At 45.7% G+C, this 13,436-nt stretch overlaps 1 protein-coding gene across 4 annotated transcripts in view; it reads left to right on the plus strand.

Annotated features, from left to right (window-relative positions):
* Positions 1-13,436, plus strand: part of st3gal5 (ST3 beta-galactoside alpha-2,3-sialyltransferase 5) — a 92,240-nt gene that overhangs the window by 35,510 nt on the left and 43,294 nt on the right. For all 4 annotated transcript variants that reach the window (XM_055650553.1, XM_055650473.1, XM_055650390.1 and 1 more), the window contains one exon: positions 8,227-8,570. In XM_055650553.1, the coding sequence (XP_055506528.1) occupies positions 8,227-8,570 (344 nt within the window). The remainder of the gene's footprint in view (positions 1-8,226; positions 8,571-13,436) is intronic.

The following is a 13,436-nucleotide window of genomic DNA, read 5'->3' on the forward strand; positions in this document are numbered from 1 at the left end:
GATCTGTCTTCGCTAAGGAGGACACAAACAATCTTCCTGATGTACTAGTGGCCAGAGGATCTAGGGTAGCAGAGGAACTGAAGGAGCTTCACATTAGGCAGGAAATGGTATTGGGTAGACTGATGGGACTGAAGATTGATAAATCCCCATGGCCGGATGGTCTGCATCCCAGGGTACTTAAGGAAGTGGCTCTAGAAATTGTGGACGCATTGGTGATCATTTTCCAATGTTCTATAGATTCAGGATCAGTTCCGGTGGATTGGACTCTTTATGCACTCTTTAAGAAGGGCGACAGAGAGAAAACAGGGAATTATAGACCAGTTAGCCCGACATCGGTGGTGGGGAAGATGCTGGAGTCAATAATAAACAATGAAATAGCAGTACATTTGGATGGAAGTAGAAGGATCGGACCAAGTCAGCATAGATTTACGAAGGAGAAATCATGCATGATGAATCTTCTGGAATTTTTTGAGGATGTAACCAGGATAATGGGCAAGGGAGAGCCAGTGGATGTAGTGTACCTGGACTTTCAGAAAGCATTTGATAAGGTCCCACATAGGAGATTAGTGTTCAAAATTAGAGCACATGGTATTGGGGATAGGGTGCTGACATGGGTAGAAAATTAGTTGGCAGACAGGAAACAAAGGGTAGGAATTCAGGGCTCGAAACTAGCAGTTGCCCGGGTGCCACTGACCACTTAAAGTGCCGCAGGGCAACCTAAACGGCGACCCATTTGGCCCGGCTTGGCAACTTGGTTTATACCGAAGATATACCGTGGGGAAAAATGCTAAGTGTGGCGTGATGGAGGGTCGGAGGGAATGACGGGCCCCGCACACCAGCAGCGGCGGCTCCATCTCCTCCTCCTCCCGCACCCTGCCCGGCCTAATAACACTATAGGATCTTTACTGATGACGGTCGCTGCTGCCGCTCTGCCAACGGTGCTTTCAAAACAAACCCTTGGAGGAGGGAGGTGTCGGTCAGAGGCGGAGGTAGGGGGGTGGGGGGGCTGAGGATAGAGCGCGGTGATTGGAGGAGGGAGACGTGCCAAAATACTCTCGGCAGACCTGTACCGCAGCCAGGATCGATCCCGGTCTCCGGCGCTGCATTCGCTGCCGAACCGCCACTGGACCATCCCTGTCCCCATCTGAGAGCCCCCCCCCCCCCCCCCCCCGGGGGTGGCCAGAGACGTCGGGAGTCAGACGGGCGCGGTGCCCCCAGGCCCACAGCCAGCACTAAACCCAGCTCAACTCTGCCTGTCCTGCCAGGTTATCCCTGCCTGGATTTACGGCAAATATGCCATCAGTCCAGGCATGACCAGGCGAGACGGGCAGAGTTGAGCTGCATTTAGCTCTGAATTGAGCCTCCAAAGCCTCGCACGAGTGTGTGAGTGTGCGCAGGTGTCGCAGCCGCCAAGATATTGTGACCCCTGGTCCCCTCCATATTTTGATAGCGATTTGAGCGATGATGCCGGTGTTGTCCGAGGAGCGCTGACTTCCTTCCCACCCTCCTCTGCCTCCTCTCCCCTCTCTCCCCTCCCCCCTCCCCCCTCCCCCTCCCCCCTCCCCCCCCCCCCCCCTCCCCCTCTCTCTCCTCCCCCCCCCCCTCTCTCCCCCCCATCCCCCCCCCCCTCCATCCCGCCTTGATCCCCATCCCGAGACCCCTCCTCTCCATCCCGCACTGATCCCCATTCCTGCCTTTATTCAGTCCTCACTGACGTCCCCTGTGCTCCCCTCCTCATTTACCACTCCCCCATCTATTCATCCTACACTGATCACCCTATCCACCTCGCATTGATTCGCCTGCCACACCCCATCAATCCTACACTGGTCCCCCAATTCATCCTGTACTGACCCCCCCTTCCCATCCATCCTGCACTGCTCCTCTCCTTCAACCTTCACTGCTCCCCCCATCCATCCAGCACAGATCCCCCCCATTCAACCCTACTGTCATCCCCGCGGTCTCCCCTCACAAATTTACCTACTCCAACCAACACACACTAATTCCCCTGCCTCAATCCATCCATTCCGCACCGATTGCCTTCTCAAACACCCCCCCCCCTTTACAATTATTTAATGAGCAACATTCACAACCATATGTTGGATTTATCCAGGTTTTACTTCTACAGTCAGTCATATACATCACAAATTTGGTCAGGAGATATTTCAGCTGAAATTTTAACGTTAATTCTGAAGTGGGAATGAAGGAAAAAGCATTTATCAACAATTTTTTAAAAATTTGTTGCTTACAAACTGGGTATCTTCATTGCTGTTCACAACACATACAACTAATCTGAATGTCCGGTAATGTGGCGTCTTGACACCTTTAAATATATTACCAAAAGAGGAGGGAAGAGACTGCAGACCTAAGACTTTTGCCTCCATCACAGTGAGGAGATGCTGGGTGGACTCACTGTGGTGGATGTTAATATGTGTTTATTGTTGTTTTTATTGTATTATATGTATGACTGCTGCAATTTCGTTCAGGCTTCGGTCTGAATGACAATAAAGGCTATCTATCTATCTATCTATCTATCTATCTATCTATCTATCTATCTATCTATAAAAGAACATTTGCTGCATTTTTGTCCTTTGGCCATCTCTTGTTAGTTAGTGTAATGTTTAACCTGTCAGATGGGTATAGTCAGTTTTGACAGCTATTATCATAAAATGCCTTTAGAAAATTCCTTGCAACCTGTATATTTTGTTGTGGATAAATTATGTGGGAAGCGAGAGTGTTTCTGTACCAATAGCAATGACGACCCATGCAATGGCCATGTCATGATAATTTTCGGCCCGTCACAGAAAACATGCTTACATCAATCTGTAGTGTGCATGGTTAAGCATATATGTTATCATGGTCCAGGATTTATTGACAGAAGTTCATCATACGCTGAATAATCCAACCACATTTTTGTTTGGAAGTGGAAAGAAATAATAAAATTTGCATTAATTGCAATGTGCAAAAAGAGTTCAGATACTGTATTATAATTTTGCTGCATGTCATTGTGGTATATAATCATGTCTTGATTGGTGAATATGTTTAGTTTGTGGCTTTATTTGAAGCAGAAATAATATGTGAATGCTTCATTGAGCGTAATTCCGACTGGTAACTATGCACTTCGTCCGAGCACATTATCGCACGCGTCATGCAAGCCATCTTAAATGACCACCTAAACTGTCATTTGGCAACCTAAAAAGCTGCCAAGGTTGCCCGACTGGGCAACAGGGAGAAAAAGTTAAGCGAGAGCCCTAGAATTAATGGGTCCATTTCAGAATGGCAAGCGGTAACTGGTGGGGTACTGCAAGGCTCGGTGCTGGGACCACAGCTATTTACAATATATATTAATGATTTGGATGAAGCAATTAAAAGTAACATTAGCAAATTTGCAGATGACACAACGCTGGGTGGCAGTGTGAACTGTGAGGAGGATGCTATAAGGATGCAAGGTGACTTGGACAGGTTGGGTGAGTGGGCAGATGCATGGCAGATGCAGTTTAATGTGGAAAAATGTGAGGTTATCCACTTAGGTGGGGAAAACAGGAGGGCAGATTAATATCTAAATGGTGTCAAGTTGGTAAAAGGGGAAGTACAATGGGATCTGGGGGATCCTTGTTCATCAGTCACTGAAAGTAAGCATGCAGGTACAGCAGGCAGTGAAGAAAGCGAATGGCATGTTGGCCATAACAAGAGGAGTTGAGTACAGGAGCAAAGGGGTCCTCCTGCAGTTGTACAGGGCCCTAGTGGGACCACACCTGGGGTATTGTGTGCAGTTTTGGTCTCCAAACTTGAGGAAAGACATTCTTGCTATTGAGGAAGTACAGCGTAGGTTCACGAGGTTAATACCCGGGATGGCAGGGCTATATGTTGATAGATTAGGGCGGCTGGGCTTGTATACTCTGGAATTTGGAAGGATGAGAATCTTTTTCTCATGGTGGAAATGGCAAAGACCAGAGGGTATACCTTTAGGTGAAAAGGGCAAAGTTTTAAAGGGGAAATGCAGGGCATATTTTTTCACATAGAAGGTGAATTTTCTAAAAACGTGAACACTTGACCTACCTTTCCGATGTTCCTTCCATCGTCACATAACTCCACCCATCTTTGAGTCACAATCTTACCCGTTCCATGGTTTTGGTTGAATTTTCGGTTTTGAGCTTTACCATTTATGTTTAAAGTAACTTAATCCGATACATTTATAAAAACGAAAATCTGGCTGTCCATTGTTAGCTAACCTATTCATAGCTATACTTTGAGTTTAACAGGAACATTAGAAATTTGCAAGACTGCATCAAGAACACTGATAATCCATCTCGCTCGGGAATTTGGTGCCAGGAAAGCACTTTTTAATAGTGTGCTATCCTTTTTAGCATTAATAACAACTAGGTGTTATTTGTTGTGAATTACCAGCATATTTTTAAAATGTACTTCCTAGATTCCACACTGTATTATAACTTCCCAGTGAATCCTGTGAAGTTAAAGGCAGGGTGTGAAATAAGACCATGGCCGGTTTAAGAAAAGCACAAAAACAGAGGAAAGAAACACGGGACCCAAGCAGATGCTGAACCATTTGGATTTTCGGATAGCGAATTACTGGAATTTTACTGTTTTGTTGAAATGTTAGAATCACAGGTTTTCCGCAGGTTTATCAGATTTTATGGTTTGACATGGTCTCTTATTTTGTACTTCGATTTGCTTTTTGGGCATATTGGGGCATGAACTTTGAATATAGTGGATAATAAATGAATCCATTGTACGTATACTGTGGAGCAAGCAATCAAATGATTTAGCCAGTTACTCAGCTGAAATATCAAGAGGATCATTGTGTACGCTTTTGCAACGACACATGACTTGAGAATTAAGGGACAGACGTTTAGGGGTAACACGAGGGGGAACTTTTTACTCAGCGAGTGGTAGCTGTGTGGAATGAGCTTCCAGCGGAGGTGGTGGAGGCAGGTTCGATTTTATCATTTTAAAATAAATTGGATAGTTATATGGACGGGAAAGGAATGGAGGGTTATGGTCTGAGTGTAGGTAGATAGGACTAGGGGAGAATAAGTGTTCGACACGGACTAGAAGGGCTGAGATGGCCTGTTTCCGTGCTGTAATTGTTATATAGTTATATATTTGATCTTGATATTCAAAATGTCTGGCCTGCTAAATGGAAAGTGTCATGGTAACTGACGTTGTATTTAAATGTATCAAGTTCAAGTGAGTTTATTGTCATGTCCCTGTATAGGACAATGAAATTCTTGCTTTGCTTCAGCACACAGAACATAGTAGGCATTTGCTACAATACAGATAAGTGTGTCCATATACCATAATATAAATATATACACACATGAATAAATAAACTGATAAAGTGCAAATAACAGAAAATGGGTTATTAATAATCAGAGTTTTGTCCGAGCCAGGTTTAATAGCCTGATGGCTGTGGGGAAGTAGCTATTCCTGAACCTGGTTGTTGCAGTCTTCAGGCTCCTGTACCTTCTACCTGAAGGTAGCAGGGAGATGAGTGTGTGGCCAGGATGGTGTGGGTCTTTGATGATGCTGCCAGCCTTTTTGAGGCAACGACTGCGATAAATCACCTCGATGGAAGGAAGGTCAGAGCCGATGATGGACTGGGCAGTGTTTACTACTTTTTGTAGTCTTTTCCTCTCAAGGGCGCTCAAATTGCTGAACCAAGCCACGATGTAACCGGTCAGCATGCTCTCTACTGTGCACCTGTAGAAGTTAGAGAGAGTCTTCCTTGACAAACCGACTCTCTGTAATCTTCTCAGGAAGTAGAGGCGCTGATGAACTTTCTTGATAATTGCATTAGTGTTCTCGGACCAGGAGAGATCTTCAGAGAAGTGCATGCCCAGGAATTTGAAGCTCTTGACCCTTTCAACCATTGACCCGTTGATATAGATGGGGCTGTGGGTCCCCCTCCTACTCCTTCCAAAGTCCACAATCAGTTCCTCGGTTTTGTTGGTGTTGAGGGCCAGGTTATTGCGTTGGCACCATATGGACAGTTGCTCGATCTCTCTTCTGTACTCTGACTCATCCCCATCAGTGATACGTCCCACGACAGTGGTGTCGTCAGCGAACTTGATGATGGAGTTCGCACTGTGACTGGCTACGCAGTCATGAGTATAGAGTGAGTACAGCAGGGGACTGAACATGCAGCCTTGAGGTGCTCCCGTGCTGATTGTTATCGAGGCTGACACATTTCCACCAATACGAACAGACTGTGGTCCGTGAATGAGGAAGTCGAGGATCCAATTGCAGAGGGATGCGCAGAGACCCAGTTCTGCGAGTTCGTTAACCAGCTTGGAGGGGATGATTGTGTTAAATGCCGAGCTGTAATCGATGAATAACAGCCTGACATTTGAGTTTTTGTTGTCCAAGTGGTCCAGAGCGGAGTGGAGGGCCAGCGAGATCGCATCCACTGTTGATCTGTTGTGGCGGTAAGCGAACTGCAGTGGGTCCAGGTTTTTGTCGAGGTAGGAGTTGATTTGCTCCATGATCAACCTCTCAAAGCACTTCATCACCACCGGCGTTAGTGCCACTAGTCGATAGTCATTGAGGCACATCACCTTACTCTTCTTGGGCACTGGTAAAATTGATGCCCTCTTAAAGCAGGTGGGGACCTCAGACCTCAGAAGTGAGAGGTTGAAAATGTCCGTAGAAACTCCAGCCAGTTGGTCCGCACAGGTTTTTAGAACACGACCGGGTATACCATCAGATCCAGGTGCTTTTCGGGAGTTCACCCCTCTGAAGGATTTTCTGACGTCGGCCTCTGTGACTGAGACTGAAATACCATCACAGCGAATGGGAGCTCGGGAAGGCACATCAGTATTCTCCCTATCAAAGCGTGCGTAAAACGCATTGAGCTCGTCAGGGAGTGATGTTTCGCCGACATTCGAGCTGCCGCCGACATTTCGCCTGGTAGGAGGTGATTGCATTCAGGCCCTGCTACAGCTGCCGAATATCTGTCTCATCCTCCAGTTTGGAGCAGAAGTCCCTTTTGGCCTTTTTGATGGCCTTACCAAGGTCGTATCTGGTCTTCATGTAGGCACTGTATCATCGGAAGTGAATGCCCTGTGTCTGGACTTCAGAAGAGTGCGGATCTCAAAGTTCATCCAAGGTTCATCATATCACGTGGTACTATGACTCAGAAGTGTCAGTCGACACATGTTTCCAGGATTTAATGGAATGGAAGACAAATAAAACAAAGTGATTAACGTTCAGTGTCCTTGAAGCGTGTTTATTACATTCGGATCAAGGTGAGGATCTGACATTGGCAACGAGGATGAACCAGTAATTGTTTAGTTCAACTTTTGAAGCAGATACATTTAACAAAGCAGCTGGAATTAGAAGTTTGAATACATTTGACCCGAATGGGGAGGCAAGTGTTGTGAGTGCAAGGTTTGAGGTATGGCTAGAGGAATTTGACTCCTACATAGATAGCTTAGGTTTGCTTGTTGAAGGGAGTAACGCTGATGCAGCTCACACGACGGAGAGCATTGTTATTGTACAGTGCTCGAGCTTCAGTTCGGGAGACTTTCAAAACATTTCTAACGACGGAAGGAAAAGCAGATTATGTGTTGCAAAAATTCAGGCACCTACCAAATTTTTATATCCTCATGACACAATGGCAACCTATCGTATCTTTTGCCCCAAATTCCTGGAGTTGCTGCTATGTACTCTTATACTTAACGCTACCTCATTTGATCATTCTGTTATTATACTTTCATATTATTATATTATTTTATGCACGTTCTTCCACTAATTTGTTGTTTTGCACTTGTTCTATTTATTGTTTTTATCATTACTACATGTTTAATGTTCTCTTTGAGCATCATGTAAATTTCATTGCACCCTGGTGTAAATGACAATAAACGAATCTAATGATAACATGAGGGAGGTAATTACAATCAAGGTAAGACATGCTTGAGAATAGGAATGAAACATAAAAGAGCAGATCTACAGAGCTGAATGTGTTTAGTGGTTTCTTGTAAATTCCAGATCAGGTCTTGCAGACATTTTCTGTGATTGTGTTCTTGCAGAAGAAAATGTCAATCAAACTTGTATTCATGGAACAAAATAAATCTATGTAGATATATCTATTAAAGCAACTTAAGCAATGCCCTAGTTAAAGTATTGGAAATATCAAAAATAAAATCTCATTATTATTGTGGTCTATACTGTCGAACATGCATAGTAATTATGTGTTTGGTTTTTTATCAGAGTGCCCAGAAATATGCTGAAAAAATATTGGAACAAAAATGTCGGCAGTCTTTTGTTCAGCAGCAGATGGCGATTTTGTTTCCACACAAATATGACCGTGACCTGCATCCTTTTCTGGCGAGAAGTTCCATTTTGCGTGATGATGTGTTCAAGTACAACACACCATTTGGATTTAAGAAGCACCAGAATTCCTTTAATCATCTCATTGACCTCATGCCCATGGTATCATTGCCAGAAGAACTTGAAAGAAATCCATGCAAGAGGTGTATTGTTTTAGGAAGCGGTGGAATACTACGGGGATTAGGCCTTGGACGCTTTTTGGATAGATTTGATGTTGTAATCAGGTATAGAATATCATTTATTTAAGAGAGCACTAGTCATTTGCTTATGAAGTTTTTTAAATCATTTTGCTTTCATTTCAATGTGCTTGTGCAAATGTAACACTACAAACATTTCTTAATGTAATGAAGTGTAATTCAGAGTTATTTCATAGGGAGAGCTGTGTCTGTTTAGCTTTATTCCTACACAGTCAAGTGATTCTAAATCTAGACAGTGTCATCTCAGAAAGTGGCTGATATTAGGTAGTTTTCCTATGGTGAAATTAAGTAATGAGTTTTCTATCTAAAGTTTTTGTGCAGCATTTCAGTTTGGAGATTTGATCGCAAACCACAAAAACATTAGGTCCCCATTGTTGTGCAATTTTATTCAATGTTATATCGCCGTATGAACAATATGATTGCTAATATTGTAGTTGGCATGCAACATGTGCCATTAATAAGAGTATTTTGCTCACCAGCAACACTGAAGAAATGCTTTGATAAAGTGCTGTGTATTTGATCCAATATGCATTATGGGATATTCTTAATGGAACCATTTTTAAAAAGCAGAATGAAATTCCATATCTTGAAAAAAGGAACTGCAGATGCTGATTTACAGAAAAGATGCACAATGCTGAAGTAACTCAGTGGGTGCGGCAGCTTCTTTAGAGAACATGGATAGTGACGTTTTAAGTTGGGGCCTTTCTTCAGACTGATAGTGTTGGGGGATGTGGGGAGGGGAAAGCCAGGCAGGTAATAGGTGAGGGGAGTTTTTGATAAGCAAATGGTTGGACAAAGGCCAGAGATTAAAAGACAAAGTGAACCAAAAGGATTGAAGGCTTGCAAATTATGAAGCTGGAGGAAGGGCCTGTTTCCGCGCTGTATCTCTAAACTTAACCTAAACTTAACTAAACATTGCCAGAGTGAGGCCACATGCAAATTGAAGGAACAGAACCTCCTATTCTGCTTGGGTAGGTTACAACCTAACAATAATGACATTGAATTCTCCAATTGTAGGTAAGTCCCCCACCCCTTCTCTCCCTCCTCCCCGCACCTACCTCCCTCTTGCCCAACCTGGACCTCTTGCCTGTTTCTTCCCCTCCTCTCTCTTCCAGTTTTCTTTTCTCACCCACTCCTTCCCCCAACCACCACAAGCAGTCCCAACCCGAAAAGTCACGTCCATATTCTCGAGAGGTGCTGCTTGACCTGCTGAGTTACTCCAGCACTTTGTGAAATTTTAAGGCTCTATAATCACTTGGCTGGCTTGGAGGTGGAGCAGAGCTTGTGTTGCACAGGCTAGAGAATGGAGGGGAAATTTTAATTATATTTTGTGGAAAATAGGGAGGTTTTGATTGTGCTCCTACTTAGTCTTTAGTACCACCAGGAATGGGAAGAAGGAACATGCTGAGATCTATTTGGAGAGTCCATTTACAGCTATGGGGGTGGCTAACAAGTGGGGGGCTTTCACAAGTAAGTTAACAAGATTAAAGGGGCGACATGTTCCTGTTAAGCTTAAGGCCGAGGATGGCCGATTTAAAGAACCCTGGTTGAAGAGAGATGTCTGGAAAAATGAGACATCAGATTTAGACTGCTGGGATCAACTGAATCCCACGTATAAGAAATGTAGGGGTATGTTTTTAAAAGGCAATTGGGAGGGTAAAAGGACATAGAATTGATCTGGAAGGCAAAGTAAAGGAAAATCCTAGGAGATTTCACAGGTATATTAAGAGTAAATGGTGGCCGGGAGAAAATAGGCCCCCATAAGCATCAGCATGACAGTATTTGTGTAGACCCACAAGAGATGGGGGAGACATTAAATTAATACCACATCCATTTTTGCTGACGGGACTATCATCAAAGCTAAGGAATTGAGGCATAGGAGTTGTGATGCCTTGGATCATTACCAAAGGTGAAGTATTGGTGGTCTTAAAGCACATTTTCAGCAAGTATACCCTCAAACCTTGTGAGATGTGAGGGATGATATTGTGGAGGTCTTACAGAGATTATTGTATCATCTTCAACAACAGGTGAAGTTGCAGAAGATTGGCTAATGTACTGTTATTTTAAAAGGGCAACAAGGACAAGAGCTGGTGAGCCTGACATCAATGGAGGGAATTCCTAGGGATAGGATCTACCAGCAATTTGATAAGCATGTCCTGATTAGGGATAGTCAGCCTGGCTTTATGTGTTGGGGAAATTGTGTCTCACAAATCAGATCATGTTATTTGAAGAGGTCACCAAGAGGATTGATGAGGGCAGAGTAGTGGACATTATATGGACTTTAGCAAGGCCTTTGACGGGTTTCTGCATGATAGGTTTGTCTGGAAGGTTGGATCACATGCAATCCAAGCTAGCTGATTGGATTCAAAATTGGTTCGGAGCAAGGAGTCATGGAGATTTGTTTTTCTGATGAGGTCTTTGACCAGTGAAGTGCCTCATGGTCCAGTGTTGGGCAGGTTATCTTAAATGAACAACAAGATCTGGATCATTTGGGAAGGTGAATCAAGGAGTTTGCAAGTGTGAGATGTTGCAGTTTGGTATGTCAATCCAAGGCAGGACCTTCAGGCCATGGGCTGAGCGTCGAAAACGTGTCCAGAATTTAACTTTCGCGACCCATGTCTAGTATCTACTTGAAATTTGGCACAGATTTAGATAAAATATAATTGAGAATTCATAACTCGTCAGTGACAAAAGTTGCACACTGATTAATGAAGCTAATTAGAAAATTAGATCGAAAAGTTAAGCGCCATCTAGTGCTCAATGCTCATATTACTCTATAGGAGTCTAATTCCGTGTGTGTGTGTGTGTTTATGTATATACACACACACACACACACACGTGTATGTGTGTGTGTATATATATATATATACACACACACACACACACACACACACATATATATATACACACACACACAAAAACATATCTATGACTGGAGTTATATATAATTATATACAATGATATAATGAATATAATTGTGAGTCTGACTGGAGGTGTAAGTTGAATGAGACTGCCGCAGAGGTCCCGGGTTCCACCGGCTCCTGAACCCGACTAATTAATGGGTGAGACTCCTGTGCGTTCCCCCGTTTACTGAACCCCATTGACTGCCAGGTGCAGAGTGGGGTATGGCCATAGTGGGACTGGGGCAGTGCCAGGCTGGGGGAGGAAGCTCTCATCTTCCACTGAGAGGAAAATGCCTAACTCACACTCTAACTCGCCCCCCCCCCCCGTTCCAGTGCTGCCCGCTTTGGGACGGGCTGCGGGCTCCGTACGTGTGGCCGCTCAGCAGGTCCACCTCGGCCAGCATGCCCTTCCGGATCATCAGCAGCAGCCCACCCGACGCCACGATTACACTAAATGTCAACACAACATGGTGGGCAGCAGCACTGCCTTACATGCCGCCCGGGCCGCCTTCAGCATAGCGCCGGCTCCATCAGTCCGCCAGCTCACTCACTGCAACACTGGCTGGCCGACAGCCTGACCAAGCTCTCACTGCACCCACCAGCCCGCTGAAAGCCCAACTGACCCCTCACTACACCCACCGGCGGGCCGACAGCCCGATCGACTCTTCACAGCAGCCGTCGACCGACAGCCCGACAGACTGACTGACCGACCCTAATCCTAACCACTCAGTTTCCAATAACCAACCTGATCTCCCGGTGGCTCAGCACTTCAACTCGCCCTCCCATCCCAAATCCGAATTTCTGTCCTGGGCCTCCTCCATGGCCAGAGTAAGTCCCACCGCAAATTGGAGGAGCAGCACGTTTTTCGCATGGGTAGTTTACACCCCAGCGGTATGAACACGGACCTCCAATTTCTGGTAGTCCTTGCTTTCTCCCTCCTTCGCCTCCTCCACTAGGGGCGCTGCACTGGCAGCAGCCTCTACCTACAGCCTGTATGTCATTTCCATCTTTTTTATTATTTTTAGTTAGTCTAAAGTCTGTTTTAGGGGGAAACTTTTACTTTTCTATGTGGGGGAGGGGGGCAGGGTAAGGGGGAAACCGTCTCCAAGTCTCTTCCTGGCGGGGACGCGACTATTTCTCCGAGTCGCGTCCTCGCCCCCCACCTCGCGGCCTACCAGCTGGATCGGAGCGGCCTTTCCTGCCGGGGACCGGGATCCGGACCAGGGCTGCTACAGCGGCGGCGCAGCGCTGGAGTCACCGCGGAGCGGGCGATGCCTACCTGGGTCGCCGTTTGGACCTCCGGAGCGTTGGGCCGTTGCTCCAACATCGTGAAGCTCTGGTGCGGAGAGCTTCCAACGCGGGCGGCGCTGAACAACACCGAGGAGTCCTGGGGCGCCTTGCAGAGGGCCTACAGCAGCAGTCTCCACCCGGCGCGGCCTACGGATATTGGAAGCCGCCGACTCCGGTAGGAGGGGGCCGACTCTGGTGTCCACGCCGCTGAGGACGTCCCGCAGCCCCGACGTCGGACTGGTATCATCCCGGCGAGCGGTCCTGGTCATCGGGCCGCCCGTAGCTGCAACTGCGGAGGGCTTGGGGAGACCCTGACCACGGGGAACAGTGGAGGAAGAAGACTGACTTTGGTGCCTTCCCACACAGTGGGAAACTTTGGTTCTGCTGTGTGGGGATGTTTTGTGTTGAATTCTATATTGTGTTGAGTCCTGTTTATTTTTATTGTATGGCTGTATGGGAATTCATTTCACTGTGCCATCTGGCACACGTGACAATTAAATCTATCTTGTATCTTGTATCTTCCCAGCTCTCCCACAGCCTACTGTCTCCGCCTCTTCCTTTCTTTCTACCTTCGATTTTTCCAGCATCTACAGTTCTTTTTTCTACATTTTTATTTAACAGTCATAACTTTAGAAACATAGAAATTGGGTGCAGGAGGAGGCCATTCGGCCCTTCGAGCCAGCACCACCATCATTGTGAT

This window comes from Leucoraja erinacea, chromosome 1 (genome assembly GCF_028641065.1).
Source record: "Leucoraja erinacea ecotype New England chromosome 1, Leri_hhj_1, whole genome shotgun sequence".
Classification (NCBI taxonomy): domain Eukaryota; kingdom Metazoa; phylum Chordata; class Chondrichthyes; order Rajiformes; family Rajidae; genus Leucoraja; species Leucoraja erinaceus.